The sequence below is a fragment of the Manacus candei genome, unplaced genomic scaffold (assembly GCF_025592945.1).
Source record: "Manacus candei isolate 608988 ecotype Guabito, Panama unplaced genomic scaffold, ASM2559294v1 h1tg000070l, whole genome shotgun sequence".
Taxonomy (NCBI): Eukaryota; Metazoa; Chordata; class Aves; order Passeriformes; family Pipridae; genus Manacus; species Manacus candei.
Window position 1 is genome coordinate 1,498,103 of NW_026138118.1, and position 23,901 is coordinate 1,522,003.

General features: G+C 56.6%; 3 protein-coding genes across 6 annotated transcripts; all 3 read left to right on the forward strand.

Annotated features, from left to right (window-relative positions):
• Positions 1–420: 420 nt before the first annotated feature.
• CNKSR1 (connector enhancer of kinase suppressor of Ras 1) lies at positions 421–8,037 on the forward strand. Of its 2 annotated transcripts, XM_051807073.1 has the most exons (21): positions 421–639; positions 959–1,116; positions 1,513–1,703; positions 1,780–1,864; positions 2,047–2,088; positions 2,171–2,458; positions 2,542–2,601; positions 2,985–3,053; positions 3,433–3,552; positions 3,715–3,800; positions 4,286–4,419; positions 4,497–4,690; positions 4,964–4,994; positions 5,104–5,276; positions 5,380–5,453; positions 5,960–6,031; positions 6,132–6,205; positions 6,476–6,540; positions 6,617–6,719; positions 7,252–7,433; positions 7,528–8,037. In XM_051807073.1, exons 1-21 carry the CDS (start codon positions 588–590, stop codon positions 7,726–7,728), a joined length of 2,454 nt encoding a protein of 817 aa, XP_051663033.1. In that variant the 5' UTR covers positions 421–587; the 3' UTR covers positions 7,729–8,037. The 2 variants fall into 2 exon arrangements, with proteins under 2 accessions (XP_051663033.1, XP_051663034.1); XM_051807074.1 differs by lacking the exons at positions 421–639; positions 1,513–1,703 and having other exon boundaries at positions 974–1,116.
• A 621-nt stretch (positions 8,038–8,658) lies between these two features.
• On the forward strand, positions 8,659–21,066 carry CEP85 (centrosomal protein 85). 3 transcript variants are annotated; one of them, XM_051807144.1, is made up of 14 exons: positions 8,659–8,715; positions 10,373–10,444; positions 11,019–11,171; positions 13,238–13,956; positions 14,592–14,725; positions 15,162–15,279; positions 15,636–15,821; positions 16,187–16,339; positions 16,429–16,583; positions 17,086–17,206; positions 17,525–17,575; positions 17,662–17,769; positions 18,354–18,582; positions 18,847–21,066. In XM_051807144.1, the coding sequence occupies exons 2-14, from the start codon at positions 10,381–10,383 to the stop codon at positions 19,008–19,010; spliced, it is 2,355 nt and encodes a 784-aa protein (XP_051663104.1). In that variant the 5' UTR covers positions 8,659–8,715; positions 10,373–10,380; the 3' UTR covers positions 19,011–21,066. The 3 variants fall into 3 exon arrangements, with proteins under 3 accessions (XP_051663104.1, XP_051663106.1, XP_051663105.1); XM_051807146.1 differs by lacking the exons at positions 8,659–8,715; positions 10,373–10,444; positions 11,019–11,171 and adding an exon at positions 12,396–12,694; XM_051807145.1 differs by lacking the exons at positions 8,659–8,715; positions 10,373–10,444; positions 11,019–11,171 and adding an exon at positions 12,702–12,878.
• A 125-nt stretch (positions 21,067–21,191) lies between these two features.
• Positions 21,192–23,516, forward strand: SH3BGRL3 (SH3 domain binding glutamate rich protein like 3). Its single transcript, XM_051807244.1, is given in 4 exon segments — positions 21,192–21,642; positions 21,645–21,746; positions 22,063–22,230; positions 22,588–23,516. Coding segments are annotated over 4 exon segments (435 nt in total). The 5' UTR covers positions 21,192–21,543; the 3' UTR covers positions 22,654–23,516.
• Positions 23,517–23,901: the final 385 nt, after the last annotated feature.

Below are 23,901 nucleotides of genomic sequence, written 5' to 3' on the forward strand. Positions count from 1 at the left end.
AAAAACTTCCCCGTCCCTCATCTCTTCTGGGAGGGCATCATTCCTTGGATCCCGTTGAGGGTGGTGTGGGGGTCTGGTCATCACCACCATTTAGGCTGAGACCAGGCAAACTCGTTGCACGGAGAGGGCTCTCCCACGAGCCAGGTGTCACCCCCTGGGGTCACCCAGCCAGGGGCCAGCAGGGACACCGGTGGGGAGGGGGCTGAGCAGGGGTTCCCTCAGGCTCTTCTGGGGGGGTCTGTGTGGCCAAACAGGGCAGCTGGGGTGACTAGTGTCACAAGTGCTGTTGGGCCTCAGCCTTCACTGCACGCAGCGGTTTTGGGGGGGGGGGTAAAACACACCGTGTGCCATTTCCAGGAGGGTTCCAGCAGCCCCATTTTCCAGGGGGGGGTTCCAGCGGCCGTGCGTCACCGTCCCCGTCCCGCCGTGACTCACCTGGGGCGCGCCGTGGGGCCTCGCCCCGTGGGATGGCGCTGGGCAGGTGAGCGGCACTCGGGCGCTCCAATGGGGCTCCCGCTCCCGGCACAGGTGGGAGCCGCTCCCAGCTCCCGCTCCCGGCTCCCGCCGCCCGTTCCGGCCCCGCCGCCATGGAGCCCGTGGGCTCCTGGGGCCCCGCGGAGGTGACCGCCTGGCTCCGAGGTGAGACCCACCCCCCACGCCTGCCCCTCCCAACCCAGGGGACACCCCACTGCTGGCTCTGGGGTGGGGTGTCCCCAGACTGGTGACATGTGGGTAGGTTGGTGTGGCTGGGCGGGGTGGCAGCGCTTCTGGTCCCTCATCTCTTCTCCTTGAGAGGGGGCATTTTCCCTGGATCTTGCTGTGGATGGGGTGGGGGTCTGGCCGTGCCCACCGTTTAGGCTGGGATTGGGTGAACTCGTTGCATGAAGAGGGCCGTGCCATCAGCCAGGTGTCACGCCCTGGGGTCACCCAGACGGTGGGGGATGCTGGTCTGTGGCAGGGCTGGATGCAGCGGTGCAGGGGTACCCCTTCGAGGCCTGGGAGCTGGCAGGGCCTGACCTGCTGGGGCTGGATGTGGAGGCACTGGAGGCACTGGGTGTGTGGCCCCTGGGGCACCAGGAGCTGCTGCTGGAGGCTGTGGAGCAGCTCCGTGAGCTGGTGAGTGCAGGGACCCCCAGGGGCTGTGGGGAAACCAGGGAGGAAGGGGGGATTTGGGGGCACCCTGAGCTGGGTGGAAGGGAGGACATGGGGTCACCTTGCACTGGGTGAAGGTGGGGACACCCTGGACTCATCGGAGAGGAGATGTGGGGGGACCCTGGGCTGGGTAAAGGGGAGGACATGGGGCCATCCTGGGCTGGAGAAGGAGGATGTGGGGTCACTCTGGGCTGAGTGGAAGGGTGGACACTGGGGCACCTTGAACTCGGTGGTGGAGGGATGTGGGGGCACTCTGTGCTGGTTGGAGCTGGGAATCAGGGCTGGGTGAAGGTGGGAATGTGGAGGCACCTCTGAGATCCCCACTGCCCCCCCATCCCCTGGCATCCCTGTCCCCCCCAGGACGCAGGGCTGGCGAGCACCAGCCTACGGACCCTGACAGAGAGGCTGCAGGAGCTGGCACAGGGCATCCAGAGCCTGGTGCTGGGGGGGCTGTCAGCAGGGGATGCCCCCCAGCCACCCTCCCTCACCCTCCTGGCCCGAGTCATCGACCTGGTCGGGGCTGCCAAGGGACTCTTCTCCTGGCTCAACAGGTCCGGGGCAGGTGAGGGCCCCCCTGGGTGCTGGGTGACCCCCACACCAGGGGCTGAGCTCTGTGTCCCCCTCCAGGTACCTCTTCTCCACCCTCAACGACTTCTCAGCCAGCCAGGACATCGTCCTGCTGTGTGCCCAGCTGGGAGAGACACTGCAGGCGGTGGGTGACGGGCACGGTGTCAGGGTTGGGGAGCCAGCTGGCAGCTCTCCTGTCCCCCCAGAGCTCTGCCGGGCTGGAGGTGGGGTGAGAGGGGATGTGGTGCAAGGGGGGTTCCCCATGGGGTCCCCCCAGCTGGGATGGAGCCATCCCTTCCCGCTCATCCCCACATCTTGTTCCCCCAGGATTGTCCTGCAGCTGAGAGGGACAGGCAGATCCTGCTGATCGTAAGTGCTGTGGGTGAGGAGGGGGTGGCAGGCATAGGGGGGTCTGCCAGGGCCCATCTGAGCCCCCTGCTGTCACCCACAGTGCCAGCACATCGTGGGCATCTGCGAGAGCATCGTGGGCTGCAGCCCCCCGGCGCTGCTGGACCGCAGGGCTGTGCTGCAGCAGGTGGGGCTGGCGCTGCCCCCCGGCCCAAGGGGCAGCCCCCCGAGGTCCCCCAGCACCCCATCGCTGCCTGCAGGCCTGTGGCAGAGCCCACCAACATCCCCTGACTCGCCAACGCTGCCCCTCAGCCCATGGGGGAGCCCCCCAGTGTCCCCTGACACCTCAGTGCCACCCTCTGACCCCCTGACACTCATCACCACCCCGCTGGTGAGTCTCCACCACCCCAGTGCCCCCCACTGCCTCTGGACCCCCCCAGATCCCTGCTCAAACCCCCTTCCTGTCCCACTCAGGGCTTTGAGATCACCTCCACCAGCTCCTGCCTGCACTTCGTGTCTGCCACCACCTCGGAGGTGAGTGAGGGGCTGGCCCTCCCTGTCTGTCACCCCCCGCAAGTGCCACCCTGTCTCTTTTAGCACCTGCCACGGGGAATTCCCCCAGTCCATGGGGTCCTCTTAGGGCCCTAATCCACATCCCAACCCAGAGCTGGGGGGGCTGCCTGCAGCTGAGACTGTGCAACTCATCTCATGAGTGAGCACAGCCTGGGCACGGGGGGAGCCCCCTCTGCACCCCGATCCCACCTGGGCAGCTCCGGCTGCTCCATGAAAGGTCGGGTTAATGGTTAATCCCTCCCCGGTTCTCCCCATCCGGGAGAGATCCTGAGTGTGGATTAGCTTGGGGAGAGGGGGTGGGAACCCAGGACTGGGCACCCCACTCCCCCCCTGCCTCTGCCCAGGCCCTGGCTGCCCACGGGGGGCACATCCTGCCCGGGGACGAGATCGTGCAGGTCAATGAGCAGGTCGTGGTGAGTCGGAGGGGACGGGGCTGGTTTTTGGCAGGGAAGTCATGGACAGGGAGCTGCAAGGCCGGGAGGGCTGGGGGAATATGGGGAGTGCAGCTGGGAGGATTTTGGGTGCACACAGGACATGCAGCCGGGAGGATTTTAGGGGGACATGGGACCTGTGACTGGGAGGACTTTAGGGGGAGTGTAGCTGGGAGGGCTTGGGGGATATAGGAGTTGAGATCTGCAAAAAGCAGGACCCATGGCTGGGAATGGTCTGAGGGACACAGGAGCCACCGCTGGGGGATTGGGGGGTGTGGGATCTGTGTCTGGGGAGGGTTTGGGGGATGCAGCAGCCATGGGGCCAGGGCTGTGTGCCACAGCTCATCATGGGGCTGTGCAGGTGGGTTGGACACGCATCAACCTGGAGAAGAAGCTGCTGGAGAAAGCAAACGAGGTGACACTGGTGCTGAAGAAGATCCCCCTTGACCTGCATGGCTCACCTCCCTCTCCCAGGCAGCAAGTGAGTGATCCCAGTGCTCCCAGTTCATCCCAAGTGCCTTACTGGGACGTGCTGGGAACCAGGCAGAGACGCTCAGAGCCAGGCATCTCCCATCACACTGGTGATCCCTAAAGCTCTGGGGTCCGTGGTGGGGCGGGGTTGTCCCTGACACTCCATCCACAGCTCCCGGGAGCATTTTCGGATGCTGCAGATTCCCCCGGCACCAGGAGTGGCGAGTGCCCAGGCAGCCCCGTGTCCCTGACCTCCAGGTGAGCCCCATCCCGACACCCCAACACCCCCAATCCCGCCAGCGAGGAGCTGTTTGGATGCCCCCAAGGCCCCTTCCCAGCTCTTTTTTGGGGGCGGAGAAGTCCCAGCGGCGCAGCAGCTGCCTGCGAGCGGCCCGGGGAGCTGCCCAGTAGCCTTAAGGAACGGAAAAAAAAGTGGGTTGTGTTTGTAATTCATTCACTTGGTAACGTTTTAGTGGGGTTGAAACTATATTTAGACATGACCCTTCTCCTCTCCCGGAATGGAAAGGCGTGCGGGGAGCCAACGGCAGCGCGGGCAGGAGCCACCGGCCGGGCTCCCACCCTGTCGGGGACCACGGAGGTCTGGCGGAGCTGGTGCTGAGCCCCCACCACCGCGTCCCCTCCAGCCCCACTCCTGAACCGCGGGTGCCCCACCCAGAGGCCGACAGTGGGATCCCTGCAGACGTCAAAGAGGTTTGTGGCTCAGGAATCCCGTTTTCCCCCAGCGTTGGTGCCGACTTGGACTCCGGGCCGGACTCAGCGCCGGATCCCGTCACTGACGAAGAGGAGGAAGAGGACGAGCAGGACCTGAGGCTGCCCAGGGCGGCCGTGGAGGAGCTGCCGGGACTGTCAGGACGGGGTAGGACGGGAGAAGAGGCGGGGACGGAGAGATCTCCCCCCAGGACAGGAGGCTGCAGCCCGGCTCGCTGTTCACAGGCACTGCAGAGGAGGAGTGGGAGAGTGGCACCCCCTTGGACACCCCCTTGGACACCCCCCTGGGCACCTCACTGGGCAGCCCAAACTCTCTGGGCATCTCTGCTGCCACCAGACCCCGCAGCACAGAGCTGAGCCCCACGGCAGCCCCCACCACGGGGGCTGGGGGTGCAGAGCCCTGCCAGCTCCCTGGGGAGGTGAGAGCTGGGGGGGACACTGGGAGGGTGTCAGAGTGGGGGGGTGACACGGGACTTTGTGTCCTGCCTGTGGTGGGAGTCAAAATGCCTGTGCCAGGATGGGTTCCCCTCCAAGCTCCCCTCTGGGCTCGCTGCTGTGTGTGTGCAAGCTGGGGGTCCCTAAGGGGGTCCCTGAGGGCTGTGTGTGCTGCTGGGGGGGCTCAGCTAACACTGCCCTGCCCTCACCCCCCCCTTATGTCATCTCTAAATGCTCATCTCCATCTCCCCACCCAGGGCAGCCCCCAGACAGGACGCAGACCAAAAGGTGAGCAGGACCCTGCCAGGCTGGGGTGAAGGGGGCTGGGGGCTCCCCCGGGGAGGGGGGCTCTGCTCCCCCTGCCCTGCCTTGACACCCCCCGGTGCCGTGGTGGCAGGAGTGGCGACCAGGCTGAGCCGCCGGCGGGTCTCGTGCCGGGACCTGGGCCGGGTGGACTGCGATGGGTGGCTCCTCAAGAAGAAGGACCACGTGGCCTTCATGGCCCAGAAGTGGAAGCGGTGCTGGTTCGTGCTGAAGGGCCACACGCTCTACTGGTACAACCACCCCAACGTGAGTGGGGGCCACCGGGTGCCCTCCTACCCCCCACTCCCACCTGGGCAGCTGGGATTTCCCAAGGTGGTGGTGTTGGACACACTGTCCCCATTCCTCACAGGATGAGAAGGCTGCAGGACTCATCAACGTGGCCACCTACGACCTGGAGAGCACGAGGGAGCAGAAGAAGAAATAGTGAGTGGGGTCTGTCTCACCTCCCAGCTGGTGATGGAAGGGGGGGGATGCTGGGCACGTGCTGATGAATCCTGCTGGGTACCACCTGCATGTCCCCATGGGGCTTGTGGGATCCTCTCAGAGCTTCAGAGGTCCCCATGGATCGGCTGGTGTCCCCATGGGCCTCGTGGGCTCCCAGTAGGGTTGGTGGGGTCCTTGCAGGGCTGTGGGGTCCCCACAGGGCTGGCGGGGCCTTCATGTGGTGGTGGGGTCCCCATGGGCCTGCCAGGGTCCCTGTAGGGCTGGTGGGGCCTCCAAGGGGCTGGTGGAGTCCCCAGAGGGTTTGCAATATTCTCTCTGCACTGAGCAAGATGTGCACTGTGCTCCTGGTATTACCTGGGATGAGGCCGAGGACATCTCCCAGGGCAGGGAGAAGCCCAGACCCCTGGGCTGGATTGGAATGGGGAGGCTGGAGGGGGCTTGTGGCTAGTTCTGTGTCACCACAGCAGCCACCTGCCTGTCCTCAGTGTGTTCCAGCTGTGCCACCAGAAGTACAAGCCCTTTGTCTTTGCTGCTGAAACCTTGGCTGACCTGAGCATGTGAGTAACACACCCCCCGGTGCTGGTCAGTGCCAGTCCTGCCACTCCTGGGCTGGCCAGGACCCTCCTCTGCCTGTCTGTCTGTCCTTTCCCTCCCCAGGTGGGTCAGTCGGCTCATAACAGCCAAAACAAAGTACACACTTGCCCACCAGTCAGTCCCAGACAAGGAGGAAGGTAATGAGCCCTTCTCTGGGGTGGGAGGTGGGGTCAGTGGGAGATGGGGACCCTGAGGGGACCTGGGGGTGGGGTCAGTGGGACATGGGGACCCTGGGGGGACCTGGAGGTCCTGGTGGGGCAGCTGTGCCTGGTGCCACATCCCCTGTGTGGGAGTGCTGGGAGCTTTGCCTGTGATTTGTGGGAATGTGAAAAACCTCCCCCTGAGAGGGGCTTGGGATGATGCTCAACCCTGAGGGGGGAATCTTCCCACTCCCACTGCTCCCCCAGACTGCTACAGTGAGACAGAGGCTGAGGACCCTGATGATGAGTCCCCCAGGCACGGATGTGACTCGGTGAGTGGCCCTGGGGGACATCCTGGGCAGGGGACAGAGGTTCCTCATCTCACCTCCTGCCTCATCTCTCCCCCAGCCGAGGAAGAGGCTGCAGAACCCCCCGGACAAAGCCCAGCTCTCCCCGGCCAGCGGCGAGTCCAGCAGCCCCCAGGGCAGCCCCCGGCCCTGCTCCCCCATGGGTAGGTGCTGGGGGTGGCATCTGTCACTCTGTCACCTCGTGTGCACCCTTTAATCACAGTCAGGGCCTCTGTTTTCTCTCTCTGTGTGTGTGCTGGGGGGTAACTCGAGTTGGGGTGTGTTGAAGTGGGAACCATCTTGGGGTGAAGGAAGCCTACAGGAAAGATGGAGAGGGGTTTTTTAAAAGGGCACGGAGTGACAGGGCAAGGGGGAAACTAGAAAGAGTAGGTTCAGATTGGATATTAAGAGGAAATTCTTCGCTGTGAGGGTGGGGAGGCCCTGGCACAGGTTGCCCAGAGAAGCTGTGGCTGCCCCTGGATCCCTGGAAGTGTCCAAGGCCAGGTTGGAGCAACATGGGATAGTGGAAGGTGTCCCTGCCGTTCTAAGGGGTTGTAACTGGGTGAACTTTCAGACCCCTTCCAACCCAAACCTTTCCACGATTCTACACTCCCCCCTCCCACTCACACGCAGGGGGGAGCCCCGTGGGGTTTGGGGGCTCCCCTCCTGCTCCAGTGCCCCCCTCCCCTCCTCCAGACCCCGCCGGGGAGGACCTGGAGAGCCTGATGCGGTGCCTGAGTCAGGGCGGGGTGTCCCTCATCGGGCAGCGGCGGTTCCTGACGCAGGAGCAGTGCCGAAAATCCTTCCTGCGGCGCAACAAGAACCCGCACATCAACGAGAGGGTGCACGCCGTGCGGGCGCTGCAGAGCACGCTCAAGGTGGGACCCCCCCCCCAGCCCCGCGATTTCCCCTCCCCAAACCCCCCCTGCCCGCGGGTGGCCGCCCCAAAAACCTCCCCCTTGTGCCGGGCAGGCGAAGCTGGCGGAGCTGGAGGCGCTGGAGCAGCTGCTGGGAGAGGCTTCGCTCACCTCGGACACCTTCAGGCGCTGGAAGGAGGAGCACCAGGAGCTGTACCAGGAGCTGCGGGAGGGGTGGGCAGGGCGGCAGCGCCAGGGCCACGACGGGGGGCTCGGGGGCGAGCAGGACCCCCCTGGAGAGGCGGCTGGACCTTGACATCCCACCAGGACCTGGCGTGGGTTGGTGCTGGCAGAGCTCGGGGGGCAGAGGACATTTTTGGAAGGCTCATCGCTCAGAGACAGCGGCTCCTGCTGCATCCACCTCCCTCCCTCCCCGGGGTGAGGGCGTCGCTGTGACGAGTCTTTTGCTTTTTCCCAAGGACACTTTTGAGTCTTACTTTTCCCAAGGACATTTTGGGTTGGCAGAGGGAAGGGGGGGGGGGGGGCTGTTCCTGGAGGGACGTGCCCCCCCCTGTGGTGCTGTGCCAAGGTGGGGGGCTCTTGTGATGTAAATAAATCGTGTTGACAGGCGCTGGTCGTGCCGTGTGGTTTGGTGGTTTTTTTTGGTTTTTTGTTTTGTTTTTTTTTTTCTCGGCGCTGAAGCCGTGAAATCGTGGAATTGTTTAAGTTGGAAATGGGATCATGGCATCCAGCTGAACAGCACCACTAAACCACGTCCTCAGCTGCCACATCCACGTGTTTTTTGAACACTCCCAGGGATGGTGACTCCACCACTGCCCTGGGAAGCGGTGACAACCCCTTTCCATGGGGGAATTTTCCCAATATCCAACACGAACCGCCCCTGGCGCAGCTTGAGGCCGTTCCCCCTCATCCTGTCCCTTGTCCCCTGCCAGCAGAGTCCCTGCCTGGCTCACCGCTCCTGTCAGGGGGTCGCAGAGAGCCCGAAGCTCCCCCCCCATCCCGCTTTTCCTCAGGCTGAGCCCCCCCGGCTCCCTCAGCCCCCGCCCTACGGGTGCCGCCCGCGGACACTCTTCCCCCGCCCGCACCCGCCGCTCCCTCCGCGGCTCTGCGGGGATGGGCGGGGACAGCATTCGGGGCGAGCCAATGAGAGGCGGGAAGGGGAGGGGCCGGCGCGCTGGATTGGCTGCGGTCCGTGAGCAGGCCCCGCCCCGTCCCCCCTGCCACGCCCCCCTCCCCCGGCGGGCGGGGGTAACGGTCGCGGCGCGCGGCGCGGCGGAGGCAGGTGAGGGAGCGGGAATGGGACACCGGGAATCACCGCCGGGACACCGACACCGGGACACCGCTCCCCGGCTGCTCAGGGACTGACCCACCGCCTCCCCCGGCCTTCCGAGAACTGGCCCTTCAGGGGCTGTCCACCTCCACGCCGGGACCTCCAGCCCCTTAGGGACCGGACCCTCAGGGAGAGACCCCCCCCCGCCCTCAGGGATCGACCCCTCGCAGCCCTTCAAGGACCGGCTCCCTATGGACCGGCCCCCCCTGCCCCTCAGGGTCTGACCCCCCCCTCACCCTCTCAGGGACCGGACCCCCAGGGACCCACCCCTTCAAGCCCTCAGGACGCGGCTCCTCATGGCCTGACCCCTCCTGCCCCCCAGGGTCTCACCCCTCAGGCTCAGCCTGTGCCTTCCAGGTGGGGTCCGGTGTCCCTCGCCCCGCCCCAGCTCACCCACCTTCCCCTCTCTCCTCCCTCCCCCCGCATCACTGTTCTCCCCATCCCCTTCCCCACCCCGGGTTCACATCACTCCGTGTACCTGCCCTCCCCTTCCGGGTGGTTTCTCTCCCTCTCCACCGCTCCCTTCCCACCTCCTGTACCCGCTGCTGGAAGGGAGGGGCTGTGGGATGCTGGGGGTTCTCTCCGAGGAGGTCTGCGTGTGGTTTTTGGGAGGGTGGTGCTGAGTGAGGTGGGAATGCTCTGATTGTTTGGATTTCTTTATTATTCCAAGAGCCCCTGCTTGAATTTCCCTGTTAGAACTGTCTGACTGTAGTGCTGGAGACTGAGATTTAAACTGGGGAATTTCAGAAATACATCCAATTTACTAATTTCTACCTAAATGTACCTAAATTATGATGAGCACTACATTTACCTAGAAGTGTTTTATTTATTCTCTGAGTGGAATGCTGCTTCTGGTTCGTTATCCTGTTACATTCTCAGTGTCCCTCCTATGTTGTAAAATCTGTATGTGTATGTTTTCTAAGAATTAATGGCTTCTTTGAGCTCTTTGAATCAGTTTAGCAAGAATCAGTAAGAGCTGCCAATTGAGAGTTTAGTCTGGGTGGAGAGAGGCCTTGAATTTCCACAGTGTAGCCTGGGAGCTGTAAATTGCACTTGTGTTATCAGAAACGGGAAATTCACTGTCTGAAGTACTCAGAGAAATAGATAAATTAACCCAAAGCTCTGGATAGATAAAAATTGCCATGCATGGAACAGCAAGGCTGATTTTTGAAGGACTTTATTCCTCGTGTAGTTGCTCAGTGACCTCTACAGAGGGCAGAAATGATCTGGTGGAGACTTAAGACTTTTAAAGATAAATTTGTAGTCTCTGTAGACAGAGTCAGTGTGTAGGTACCGTGGTGACTGGTGCTCTATAAATTCCTGCCATGAGGATAACACATGCACCAGTTGAAAGGTGCTGCTGAGCTGCTGCGTGGAGAATGGTGCAAACAAGAATTAGCCTCATTTTTCAGGCATAAAATAAAAAACAACCTCTTTTAAGTTAAGTATTGCCTCTGTTGCTGCAGGGAAAACAGATATTTTTGGCAGGAGATGCTAATTAAATACAAAATACCGTGTTACTCTGATGTGTGTGTACCCTTTGCTTGGTTACTGGGAACAGGGTTTGGGTTATACTGACTTAAAATATGATTTATATTTATTTATCCAGTTCACAGGATGGATAAGATGGCTGCTCCTGGGAAAGATGCAGACCTGAGGCTCCAGCAGAACAATCCATTGGGTAAGGACAGTCCTTTCTCTAAAGCCCTGCTGCTGTCGGATCCTGTTTCAGCTTCTCTGAGCGGACACGTGGCCCTGAGAAGATTCTTTACCAGAGGCTTTTTGTTCAGAGAAGTCTTATTCCTGCAAAAGTACACGAGGGCAGAGAATCATCTGATAATTAATTTCTCTCTTAAGCAATAACTGATGAATCTGGGAGAGTTCTTAATAGTTAATGCAAAAAATACATCTTTAATTTAGGCGGTTCTGCTGTGCTGCTGCTGCTCTTTTTAGTCTGAGTACCAGAGCATCAGCTAGGTGTGATATCATCAGACTCATCAATATAATTTACTACTTTTGCATTCTGACTTCCATAACAAGATTGATTTTTCAGTCTCCTGTTGATACCATTTGACTTCCCTGGTCTTGCTGCCATTTCCTTTTGCAAAAGAGATTTATTTAGCAATAGCACAGGGAGTGAAGCAAGGAGCGGTTTGGGGTTTGGAAGTGCTGGTAATTAGATATGGCTCCATGGTATTAAAAGGTTTTTCAGTCTGTTGGCTGAAGCGTAAATATCCCTTTTTTTATCTCTCCAGGTCCCAGCACTAGTCAGAAGAGCAAGTTCTTGGAGACTGACTGGAAAACACCCACGTTGTCCGTGAAGTCCCAGAGCCGCGTCAGTCGCTGTCCGAGCGTGGCCGACAGTGGGGATGGGGGCATTGGGACCTCCTGCTCGGACAGCACAGAAGGTGACGGTCCCCATGGGCTCCCAGAGTGTCAAACTTGGAGAGCAGAACCTCTAATGATGTTTGGAGGCTGTTTCAAATCCAGTGCCTTGGATAGGCTGCCTGGAATATAAGCAAGTGATGAAGGCACTGGGTGTTTCTCTGAGCTAGTTTGCTTATCATCTACCTCCAGTGGTTTTAACTGACTAAGAGCCACCTTGGGGATTTGCTGGTTCATATTGATCAACAAGTGATTTATCAGCAAGTCTGTTGTGTGATTTTATTTTTTTTTTTTAAGAAATAATTTATAATAATTTATTCTTTTTGCAGAATTGTTTGTCTCTTCAGTGTTAGCCATGCGCTTCTCACTGAAGAACTCAGAGCCTGGCCCTCAGCTGAGGCACATTCTGTCAAATTGCTTGTCCCAGCAATCCTTTCCACCTGTGTTTTCATCTTCATTGATTCTCCTTTCAGCAGTCAGGAAGTTTGTGGTGTGCTTTAAAACACTTCACACATCTGTTTCAGGAAGCTGCGTTGAGCCTTTGGAATGAGCTGTAGGTCTTAATCATGTGTGGGTAAATTGAAGGCTTTGGAAAGTCTGGCTGTTGGAAATATTGCTGGAGATATTACATGAGCACGTGTTTGTGTCCATCAAGCCTCTCTCAGGGTAATAAAACACCCAGTTGCAGGTGAGGGCAGGGGAAGTGATAATTTCCCTTCAGGAAGTGACCCGTGTGAGCACTGGTGTTGTCACAGCCTTGTCTGTAAGAGCCGGGGCTGACCTGCAGCCCTGGCCACTGGCTGAGGCACTCTGAGCTCAGTACATTAGTCAGAAATGTTGTTGTGGTGACCCTCAGCACACCCAAGGAATCCATTGCAGCACCTGCATGTGGCATCTTGGTCAGGGAACTCGAGTTCCAGACAGTGCCACCGGGGGATAAATTTAGGGGCTGTAAAGGGAAATGGTACTGTCTCTTCTTTTGCCAAGGTGAACATGCTTGTGACTGTCCAGGAGCACAGTGTTCTCTGGAGGTCCCAGGGCACAGCCAAGCAGCAGCAAAGAGATCTTCTCCCCCTCACTGCTCACTTCTGATGAAAGGATCTAGTGCCTTTACTGGGATAGTTTTCCTGCAGTGCGATGATGGTCTTTGCAGAATCTGATTTAGGTCATACTTGAATTGTAATGTTCATTCCTTATGTAGCAATGCTTGGAGGGTGCAAACAGGTGGAAGGGTGGCTTGCAGTCCTGATGTTGCATTGAAGGAACGTCACGTGGGGATGGGCCTTTGGCCAAAGCCACGAGGAAAACAAGTTTGTGCACCTGGGAGAACCCTGGAATTCCTGCGATACAGAACGTATCGATCGGGACAAGGAGTGGGAAGGGGCACTTGACTGTTTGCCTTTCTAAGCTCTTGCTGTTGCTGTATTGAAATCTGAGAGTTGCTAAGAATAACCCCTGTGTGTGCAGCCAGGTTTGGTGCCCCTCTGGCAGGACGGGCTCGCGGGGTGCGTGCGCTGAGCTCTGCCTCACTTCCTGTGGCAATAAGGTGAGAGCCATTGCTCCAGGCTCTTTTGCTGCGGCGTCCTGGAGGAGCTGGAAGGTCAGAGCCTCGGGTTCAGCTATGTTTGAGGCTCACCATGGGCTCAGGGAAGGCTCCTGTTAGCTCTGGTTATGGTTTGGAGTCACAGTGGGACGGGCAGAGCAGAATCACCGTCTCAGTGTTCGACTGAGTAAGTTTCACCCTTTTTATTTGATATGAAGGACTTGATTTCTAAACCTATAGGAAGATAACCTGACTGATTTAAGATTATGCTAGAGAAGCTTAAAAACGAGGAATAAATGTGAACTGGATTAAACCTGGATTCTCCCTGCGGTTTATGGTGGTAGGAAAATGTCATCAGGTTCCTGAAACATGTAGAGAGGGGGAACACAGGTGTGCCTGAGGCTTGCTGCTGCTGGTTAGGAGGATATGTTGAGGGGGAAAGGAACTGGTTTTCAAGTTATTTTGGAAAGTTCACTGCAGGAGTGTGTTTTCAGGATTGTAATCAGAATATCACTCTTTTTTTTTTTTTTCTTTTTTCTCCTCTAGATTTTTGCAATTCCAATAACGGTTCCTCATTCCACCCCATCAAAACCCAGGTGACCATTCCAACAGCCCACGTTATGCCTTCCACGCTGGGTGCCTCACCCTCCAAGCTGTGCTCTGCAGGAGACCAGGGCTGTTCCCAGCACATTTCAAAGGCTGCTGTGCCAGGATCTGCCTCTGAACACTCAGGGCTCACGAGGAACGGGGATTTTAACGCTGGGAGGTCGTCTCAGGTGCCACCCAGGGATCTCCTGCGGCTCTACGGGGCTTCAGGGGAAAATGGCTTTGAGCAACCCTGGCCTCCTGCTGCTGATCCCATGAGAGCAGAAGACCCTTGGAAGTTTGACACTCCTGCCATGGAGCGCACCCTGAACCAGTCTCTCTTTCTGGACAGTTTGTGTGCTGACCCTCAGCACAGGTTCCAGAAGCTCAGTCCAAACCCCGAGGCAGGGAAGGACCATTTTAAGGTGCTGCCAGAGAGCAAACAAGGGGCAGGGCCCAACGGAGTCTGCGAGCCCCGGGACGGGACGTGGCCAAGCGGGAGCAGAGCGATGCCAGCGGGACTCCAGGCCAACAATTTCTTCTCAAAACCTGTAGTGAGTCCTCCATCCCGAGCGTGGGTGCCAGAAGGATGCACCCTCCATCCTCACAAGGGGGTCTGTGAGCTCAATGCTTGGAAACAGCAGCTGGACAAAGTGCGACTGCAGGTGGAGCAGATGCAGGTAGGGAGCTGCTTGTGTGGCTGTAGCAGTTTGAAACCCCTTGGTCAGGAATCCTTGTGCTAGAGTTAGGAAGCAAAGGGGAAAATGTCTCCTGCTTCTCCCTGTGTGACACTGAAAGGCTCCTAATGATCTGTTTTTACAGCATGTGGTGTCACAGGTGTCATTTGACACACTCCATATGTAGAGCAGCTCTGGATTATGTTACAGTGCTGCACCAGAGTCCAGACCAAGAGGTAAAATAACCTGTCTGCTAGAAACTGCAGAGAAAAAGAATGCCAAGAGGTTCTAAATAGATTCTAGAATAATTTTATTCTGTATCTAGAGTTAAGAAAAACTTTTTTTTTTTTTTAAAGATGCAGCTTATTAGGTGGAAACAGTTTGTTTACCACCTCCCACCAGCTGTACCCTAATGGAGACAAATTGTTTCCAGTGAGCTAGCACAGTGATCTAAAATTATTTGTTAATCTCCAGTTGTGCTTGGGCAAAGTTACTTGTTCTTGGACATCAGCAGAGACTGAAATAGCCATGTCCTGGCATGCAGATGAGCACACAGTGTGCAAAATAGCTCCAGCAATGTTGCAATTACCTCTGTGGGGCACAAACCTTCTCCCTCCTTGTTTTGTTTCCTCCTGCAGTTACAAAATGGAGGCACCTGCCCCCATTCCTCGATGTACTCTCCATCACTGCCTCCCCCTGATCCAGCCCAGTGGATCAATATCCTGAACTCCAATGAAAACCTACTCAAGGAGAAAGAGCTCCTCATTGACAGGTGAGGGTTTGACTCCAGTACATTTCCTTTTGGAAAGGAAGGGTTTGGAAAGTACCAAGGAAAGCTCATTTCTCAGAGTCCCTTTTACCCAGCTGAGCTTTTTTTATTGCAAAGAATGACCCTTGAGAACAGCCTGAGCTCCCTTCTTCTTGGAATTAGGATGATGTTCCTGAAGGGTTCAGATAAATTAATGTTGGTTGTGGTTTTCTGTGTTTTATAAGGGGTCTGTTCATTTCACTCATAAGTTCCACAGCCAAGCTGCAGCCTCCAAAACATGCAAGGGTTGTGTGCTTTATAAAATCACTGTTGGGGGAAGGTTTCCAAGGGTTCTTTCTCCTCTGCTTGTCACTGTGTGGAGCAGTGGTGTTGTGGTGGCACTGTTCATGTTGCATGGCTGCTCTCTTCTGTGTGTTTGAGAACAGGGTTTTTTTTACAGGCAGAGGCAGCACATTTCCCAGTTGGAGCAGAAGGTCCGGGAAAGTGAGCTGCAGGTTCACAGTGCCCTGCTGGGCTGTCCAGCATCCTATGGAGATGTCTACATGCTTAGAATGCAGGTAATGGGGTACAACAGGTGTCAGCAAGAATCCAATGGCCCTCCCACTTCTCCTTAAGTGTTTGCTGAGCAGGAGTCAAATTATACTTTGTGTGGGGTCCTGATTACTGATCAGCTCTGGGATCCTCAGTGACCCTTGAGATTCCCAGCCCTGAAGGATGACAGCTTGTTTAGAAGCTGTGCTAGTGATGCAAACACCTGGCAGCACTGACAAGTGCTATTTTGGACACTGCAGTGTGTGAGATGGGCTGAGTGGTGTTTGGGAGTTGGGTGGGATGAGGACACAGCTCTGGGACAGCACAGCTGCTGAGTGCCAGTTTGTAACCAACCAAATTCGGGGGCTGTCTCTGCCTGCAGGAGCTGCAGAGGGAGAACACGTTCCTTCGAGCACAGTTCACAGAGAAGACTGAGTCCCTCAGTAAGGAGAACATTGAACTGGAGAGGAAGCTGGCTGCTGCAGAGGTGGATGTGAAGCTGGCCCGGGAGTCACTGAAGGAAGCTGTGCAGAAACATGCAGAGGAGTTAAAGAAACAGGAAGAAAGGGTATGATCCCTTTGCTCTAGAGATGGGAAGGTGTGGTTTCTTAGAGTAGCTAAAAGTCAGTGTAGTGCTGAGATGGAACTTTTCTGTGGCAGTCTGTAACTGCAAGTATTTTCTGATCTCCTTGTAGAGTACTTTGGTTTATAAGCAAAAGCCCTTTCTCCTGCAGGTAGAAGCATTTCAGCACCTCCTCTTTTAACCAGAAGAGCGTGTCTTTAGCTAAATGAGCAGAAATGCTGCTGAGTTAAGGTGATCTTGTATTTTGGTGTTGAGTTCTGTGCAAAAAAGCTAAATGACTGGCCTTACAGAAGACTGAAGAATAGATGAGAAATTATATAAACTAAACCTGTCTATAACTATCCCTGCAGGTAAAGGGAAGAGACAAACACATTAGTAACCTTAAAAAGAAATGCCAGAAGGAATCTGAACAGAGCAGAGAGAGACAGCAGAGAATTGAGACCCTGGAACGATACCTGGCTGATCTGCCCACCCTTGAGGAGCACCAGAAACAGAGTCAGAAGGTAAAACTTCCTCTGAGTTGTGAAGATGGCTCTTCACATTCCTTCTCAGGTGACTTTTCTACAGCTGCAGTTACTCCCCTTTGTTGCAGCTGAAGGATTCTGAACTGAAGAGCACTGCTCTGCAGGAAACAGTGCTGGCACTGGAAACAGAGCTTGGAGACATCCAGGCTGCTCTGAGGGAGCAAGAGAGGCAGCTGGAAACCCAAAAACACAAGGAGATGGAGCTTCTTTCCACTGTGCGCAGGTAAGAGCGAGGAGGATTAGAATAAACTTCATCTTGGCACTGCAGTAATTGCTGCACAAGGACAGTGATGCTTCAGCACAGCCACAGTCCCACCTGTCCACAGGTCACTGTGGATTTGTGATGATTTTTGAGTGCTGGCCAAAGCACCGTGTTCAAATCCTGCCTTCCAGCAGTGGAGAGTGGGAGCAGAACCACGTGGCTGAAAAAGGAGGCCCCTGTTTTGTCAGCTGGGTTGGTTTGTGTCCTCAGCTGGGTTTGTTGTTGCTCTCAGCTGTAACTCCTTGCAAAATGGACCTACTTGTGTGTCTGCAAATGGGCCAATGTCACAGGTGGGGCTGTGTCCAGGGGCAAGGACTCCTTCCAGCACAGCCCTGGCAGTTTGTGAGCTGGGATGCAAATAGTTCAACACTGACATCTGATATGAAAATAATTTCCTTCCTTGAAGTGAGGGAAACACCTTAAACAAAGCTGTTTTTTCCCCATGGTGTTTTGCTAACTTCAGCTTGCAGGATAAGCTGCAGCAGTGTGTAAAGAATGCAGAGAGAGGACCCACTGCCCAGGATGGGGAGAGAAAGAAAATGGAACATGACTCTCTGAAGAAAGAATGTGACTGCCTCAAGAAGGTAAGGGGCTGCCCCAGTCAGGAGTCACACATTTTTCCTTCCACTGAGTCACACCAGGCACTCAAATGAAATCAGGGACTTCTGCAGTCACAACTGCACTGAAGCAGCAGTTCCTGGAATTCAGCCTGTGGGGTTCTAAAAGCTGTTGTTGGTGTGAAAACCACACAGTCCTACAGCAACGCTGGGGAGAAGTTGCAGAATGCAGAAGAGGGGAGAGGAAAACCACAAGAGAGGGGGTGCTGTCCTGCTGAAGGAGAAATCCTGGTGGTACTCCTGGCTCTGTGTGGCCAGTTCTGATACCTCTGCTTTTGATTCCAGATCGTGGACAAAAAGCAGAAGAAGATGGAGCAGTTATCCTTGCAAGTAAAGGTGAGAGGTGACTGGGGAGGGACCTAGAACTGGAGAATCTGCTGTGAGATGAGTTAGACTTACTGTGTTCCCACGATCTCTTCCAGAACCTGGAAGAACAGGTGGCTCAGGAAGAGGGGACAAGCCAAGCTCTGAAAGAGGAGGCGATGAGAAGGGAAAACGCGCTGCAGCAGCTCCGGGCTGCTGTGAAAGAGGTCAGGGAGTGCTTGGAGTGCCTGAACAAGGCACTGAATGAACAGAGGATTGTCTTCCAGCCAGGCCCTGAATTTGGAGTCAGCAGCACAACATCTGCTTCCTGCTGGTCCATTGTCCTGTCAGGACTCTGAAAGGAGCTCTCCTCTGCTCAAATGCAGGAGGAAAAAGGCAATTTCTGCCTCGGGAACTTGAGCTGGGGCTTGGGATGTGGTGGAGGAGGCCGAGCTTGCCACCTGGGGGCAGCAGGGCTGCGATTGGGCTGCTCTCAAGCCTAAAGGAAGCCAAGCACAACGGCAGCCCTGGAGGGAAGGGATGGCCGGTGTTGGGGTGCACAACCTCCCGGAAGCTTATTTTGCTGCATCATGGCTCAGCAGGGACGGTGCAGTGTCCCAGGGTGCTTCCTGAGAGAGCAGGAGCCAAATTCTCACCCCATGTGGGACTGACGCTCATCTGGTGACAGTCTGGAGGGCTGGATGTAAACCAGTTCCTGCCCTCAGCGCTCCCATCATGGAGCAGCTGCGTTGCTTTAAGTGTGGTAGTTCTGTCCCAAGTGCCCACTAACCTGCCGTGTCCGTGTGTCCAGCTCTCCGTGCAGAACCAGGATCTGATCGAGAAGAACCTGACGCTCCAGGAGCGGCTCCGCCAGGCCGAGCTGACAGCCCAGCCCCTGCCCACTGACACAGCCCGCCTCACCCAGGAGCTGCATGGGGAGCTGGCCATCTGCCTGCAGGATTTACAGTCTGTCTACAGCATTGTCACTCAGAGGGCTCAGGGCAAGGACCCCAACCTCTCCCTGCTCCTGGGCATTCACTGTAAGTAGAGAGTGATGGCAGAGCAAACCCCGTTCCCGTGCTGTGGCACAGTTAAATAACTCACCTATAGCATGGAATTGTCTTTCTGGGCTTTCTGAACCCTCCCTCTGTGGTTAGCTCACTCTAAAGGTGCATGCTGTTATAACTGAATGTTAAGTAGAACCTCCTTTGCAAATGTGCGTTGGTTTTTCTGGCTGACTTGCAAATGTGTGTGATCCTTGGTCAGAATTGCATGTGAGGAAACTCCCTTCTCTGACTCCACAGCTGTGCAACACCCTGTGAAGGAGAAGGAAGACTTGCTGAGCCCTGATGGACTTGCAAAGAAAGTGGTGGAGGTAAAACAGCTTCACAAAGAGGTGGAGGAGTTAAGGACTGCGATATCTGACAGATATGCTCAGGATATGGGAGACAACTGCATCACCCAGTAAAGAGCACTCCCCAAAGTAAGACAGGACATGAAGACTTGAAACCCTCAGGAGTCTTGAGCTCCTACAACCCTAAACCTATTCAGCACTTTACCATCCCTCTGCTCGGGTACCAGAGATGTGACTTATCTGATCTGTGAGGGATCAGGGGGTTTGTTGCCAGAAGTGTTCAGCTGCTGACTGGAATCATTCAGGGCTTCGGTGTCAGGCTTTGCAGTAGCTTTGATCTTGTGGAATGTGTTTTATGCTGTGTTTGCTGGAGCTAGTGTGGTCTCTGATGCTGGGAGATTGAATTCTGACTTGCCTCCCGGGCATGTCAAATGCTGAACATGCAAATGTGACAGTTAAAATCATCACTAAAAGGAAGTGTATGCCCTGGTATTTCTGATAACTTCCCTGTGCAGGTCCTGTGTGACTTGTGAGACCAGAGGATTCTTGGAGTGTTCAGAGGATACCTGGATTTTGTAGGCAGGCAGGTGTGCCAGGTATACTGCTGGTATTTACACTGAGGTGCTACTGGCTTGGATTTATGGAGCAGGACCTGCTTTCCTCAGGTAAATGCAACCAGAGTCTTTCAGTAGCCAGCATGAGTTGGAAATTAAAGCAACACTAAAAGACTCTGGAAATGCTCCCCCTGGGCACTGTTACCCCAGAAGCCTTAAGCCTTTTGTCCCCCCCCAAAACAGCACTGGGAGCTGAGTGTGATTCAGACTGTAGAGGAAATGGATTGATGCTGAAGTGCCTTAATGTGCTGGAGAAACCCTCTGCCCTCACTGTGCTTTGTGCCTAATGCATCTGCTGGCAGGTGAGGAGCTGCTGCTCCTTCTCACAGCCTTTTAGAGCCATCCCAAACAATCCTGGGGAGCCCTGAATGTCTGTGGCCCCTGCCAGAGCTTCCAAGAGCCTCTGTGCCCCTGGGGACACACCTCTGGCTTGGCTCTCTGCTGCTTGACTGGGAGAAAGCCATACTGGTCCTAATGTGGGGGATGACACAGAGAGCTCTTCCTGCAAGGCAGGAAGCTTTGTTGTAGCCCTGCTCCTCTGCAAGTAATGGGATTCCTACATAAATCAGTGAGGGATAAGTTTCACTGCACCACAACCCCCCTAAACCATAGTGACAACTTTACAGTACCGAGCCCTGGCTTGTGACAGTGCTGTGGTGCTGAGGGTGGAACTTTGTTCGTTTTCAGCTTGAGTTAAGAGCAAGGTACTAAGCTGTAACAGGGAAAAATCCTCCTGAAACTTGTGCTGTTAGGTTGTTCTTGGTTCACGTTGGGGCTGCGAGCCCTGGGTGTGGCAGAAATGCTTTTTTGTTGTTCCTTTGTGTTAAATTTCAAGACCAAATCTGTTTTGTTTTTAGTGTTTGGCCACCACTGGTGATGGTGGCAACGAAATTGTTTGGTTTGTCCTGAGCTGCTCTCCCTGTGTCTGGTGTGTTATGTGTCTGGCTGTGTGTGTCCCCAGGCTGCTGGTGCCATGTACTGAGGGAGCACATTTCCAAGGCTATTCCTTGAAGCCATTTGTCCTGTCTGCCAGGAGCTCTGCTGTCTCCTGCAGGTTCTCAGGGTGCTGTTGAGCACCATCCCCTTTGCTTTGGGGTGCAAGATCCAGTTCCCAGGTGCTGTGTGAGGACATGTTTGCCCTCTGCCCCTGCAGAGCTGGTTGTGAGATGAGATTATGGCTGAAACCACCTCGGCTGATGCTTTTGGAGCATCACCCTTGGCCATGTGCCCTGGTCGTGTGTTCCCCTCCATGGGGATGTGTCCCCTCATCATCCTCCTCCTGCACAGCTGAGCTCATGTGGCTAAGAGGGTGATCCCAAGTGCCCTTTGCTGCTGGTGCACAGGAAATCTTGGACCCTTCACTACTGAACACCCCAGGCCAGGGGGGGCAGGATGGCGTTCCCTCCCTGTCCCACCTTCCTGCCCCATCCCCTTGTCCCCCCCCTCCAGTTCCCCACTGCCCGGTCCCGTTGGGCTCAGTGTGTTTGTACCAGCCTGTGTCTTGTTGCTTGTTTGTACCGAATATTTTGATTATAAAATAAAGCTGCTCTGACCCACCCGTGCGAGGCTGTGCAGCGTGGGGAAAGGGGAGCTCACCGGGGCCGGTACCCGATGCCTGGCAGGGGCGGTGGCTCCCCAGGGCCAGTGCCCGGGCCGGTACCCGGTAGGGGCGGTGAGTTCCCGTTCCCGGTTCCCGGTGCCGGTGGGGGCAGCGGCAGTGGGTTCTCATTCCCGTTCCCGGTTCCCGGTGCCGGTAGGGCGGTGGCAGTGAGTTCTCATTCCCGTTCCCGGTTCCCGGTGGGGGCGGTGGCGGTGAGTTCTCGTTCCCGTTCCCGGTTCCCGGTGGGGGCGGTGGCGGTGAGTTCTCGTTCCCGTTCCCGGTTCCCGGTGCCGGTGGGGCGGTGTCAGTGAGTTCTCGTTCCCGTTCCCGGTTCCCGGTGGGGGCGGTGGCGGTGAGTTCTCGTTCCCGTTCCCGTTCCCGGTTCCCGGTGCCGGTGGGGCGGTGGCTCCCGGGCCGGCCCCGCAGAGCCCGCATGCCCGCGCCCGCCGGCCCCATTGGCCTCCGCAGTCACATGCCGGGCGGTGGCGGGGCCGCCCGCTCCGCCTTCCCTCGGTCCCTCCCGCCCAGCCGAGCCCAGCCGAGCCTCCCTCCGCCGGGCTGAGCGCAGGGAGCGGCCGCGATCGCACCATGAGCACCCTCAAGGTCTACAGCACCTCGGTGACCGGCTCCCGGGAGGTGAGCGGCGGCGGGGCCCCCGGGCTGCCGCGGGCAGGGGTGGGTGCAGCGGGGCCCCTCTTCCCGGGGGTGGGCGTCTCTTCCGTGGAGCTGCGAAGCGTGTCCCCCCCCCGCCCTATCCCAGGGGTCCCCTCCCCTGCTCTCGCCGCACCGGCCCCTTCATCCCCCAAACCCATCCCTCCCTGCTGGGCGGGTGGCCAGGTGGGGTCTGCACCGTGAGCACTGTGCTGAGCGTGGCTGGCGCGCTGAGGTGTGCACCCACCCTCCGGGCCCTTTTCCATCTCCCCTTAACCTGCCTTTCCCACCCGGGCTCCAGATCAAATCCCAACAGAGCGAAGTAACCAGAATCCTCGATGGGAAAAACATCAAGTACGAGCTGGTGGATATCTCCCAGGACAACGCTCTCCGGGAGGAGATGAGGGCAAAGGCAGGCAACCCCAAAGCCATCCCACCCCAGATCGTCAATGGAGACCAGTACTGTGGGGTGAGGCTCCCGCTCCGTGCTGGGGATCAGCACCCTGAGGTTGGGTGGTGGGTGACAGTCCCATCCCCTTGGTTTTGCTACAAAGGGTGTCAAGACACCCTGGGAGTTATTTCTGGTGAGGTGCACAGACAAGGTGCTGTCAGGATTCATGGCCATTTGGAGTGCTGTGCCTTGGGGGAAAAAGGGGACGTGGGCAGGGGTCTTTGGGTGACCGTGGGCTGTGCTGTGTGGCGCTGTCCCTGCTTTGCTCTGTCATCCTTGGCACAACCAACTGGTCCCTGTGCTGTGAACCAGTTTGTGCCACGTTCTCAGGGGACCCTCTTGCCTTGAGAGCGACCGTGTGGCTTTTCCCTGCAGGATTACGAGCTCTTTGTGGAAGCGGTGGAGCAAAACACTCTGCAGGAGTTCCTGAAGCTGGCCTGAGCCCCGGCTCCTCTCCCTTCCTGGACTCTACCTGCATTCCTGAGCACCCTCATCTCCGACCACCTTCACTTCCAGGTTGTCAGCGCTGTCCTGGCACCGCGACCTGCATTCCCGGCACAGGGAAACAAACCCATGACCAAAACTCATTGCAGCTGCCTCCGATTCCCTCCTGCCTAACCCCGACATCATCTCAGAGGGATCCAAAGAAAGTCTGACGCTCGCTGCGCATGGCCTGTGAGCAGAGCCGGGCCTGGCTCACCGCAGCTTCCAGTGCCTCTGTAAACAGCAAAGCCTCTGGGGCGTGTGAAGTGCAGGGCGGCCGTCAGCCCCCTCCTCTGCCTCGGGAGGGAAGGGCTTAGGGCTGCATGTTACTTCCCACTTCTCCTCATTGCTGTTAAAATTGTCAATTCCGCTGCCTCACTTCCTTTTTTTTTTTTCCTTTCCCTTTTTTCCCCCGTTTTCATCTCGACTTGTAGACATTATGGCAACTAAGTAAATTTTTTTTTGTTTGTCTTAATTTAATGCAAAAATACTGCACAGAGTTGGGGTCTGACCACCCACCGTGGAGGAGCTGAGGGCGAAGGCTGGGATCTGTGGCATCTGTGCTGCCTGGGGGGATGGATGGGGCTGGAAGGGAGATCTGTGCTGTTCTGGCCACCCTCCACCATGACCAGGGCTCCCTCGTGAGCATTAATGGGCTCAGGGCTGCCCCAGACCAGCTGATGCTCCAGCTGTCTGCTCTTTGCTCTTTGAGTTGGCTTTTTTGCAATCCTGGACCAAGTGCATTTTGTTTTCCTGCCAAAAAGCAAGTTTATAACCAGTGTTGTCTTCCGAGATGCTATTAAATGTTACTGTACCTTTCACGTTGGTGCTCCTGCGTTCCTTTTAAATCTGGTTTTATTTTGGCTACAGGTTAAACATCACCCTACGTAATGATTCTGAGTCATTTCCAGCTCTGGGGAGCCAAGTTGGTTGTACTCGCTGCTGCAGCCTGACACAAAGATCTTAACACCTTAGATTGCTGCTGCTAATCAAAGGCTCACAGGACTTGTCTGAATGTCCCACGGCGTGGTAGTGACAGGTTCCTCACTCGAACATTCCTCTCCTCTGCGTGGTGAGAGCAGCAGCCCGAGGCAGGGACAGCTTCAGCCAGACACGTGAGCAAAAAACAACCCCCTGGCACAAAGATTACCTGGCTGGTTATAGACCAGGAGACAGAGGGGCAGAGGAAAAGGCTGCCCCTGGATC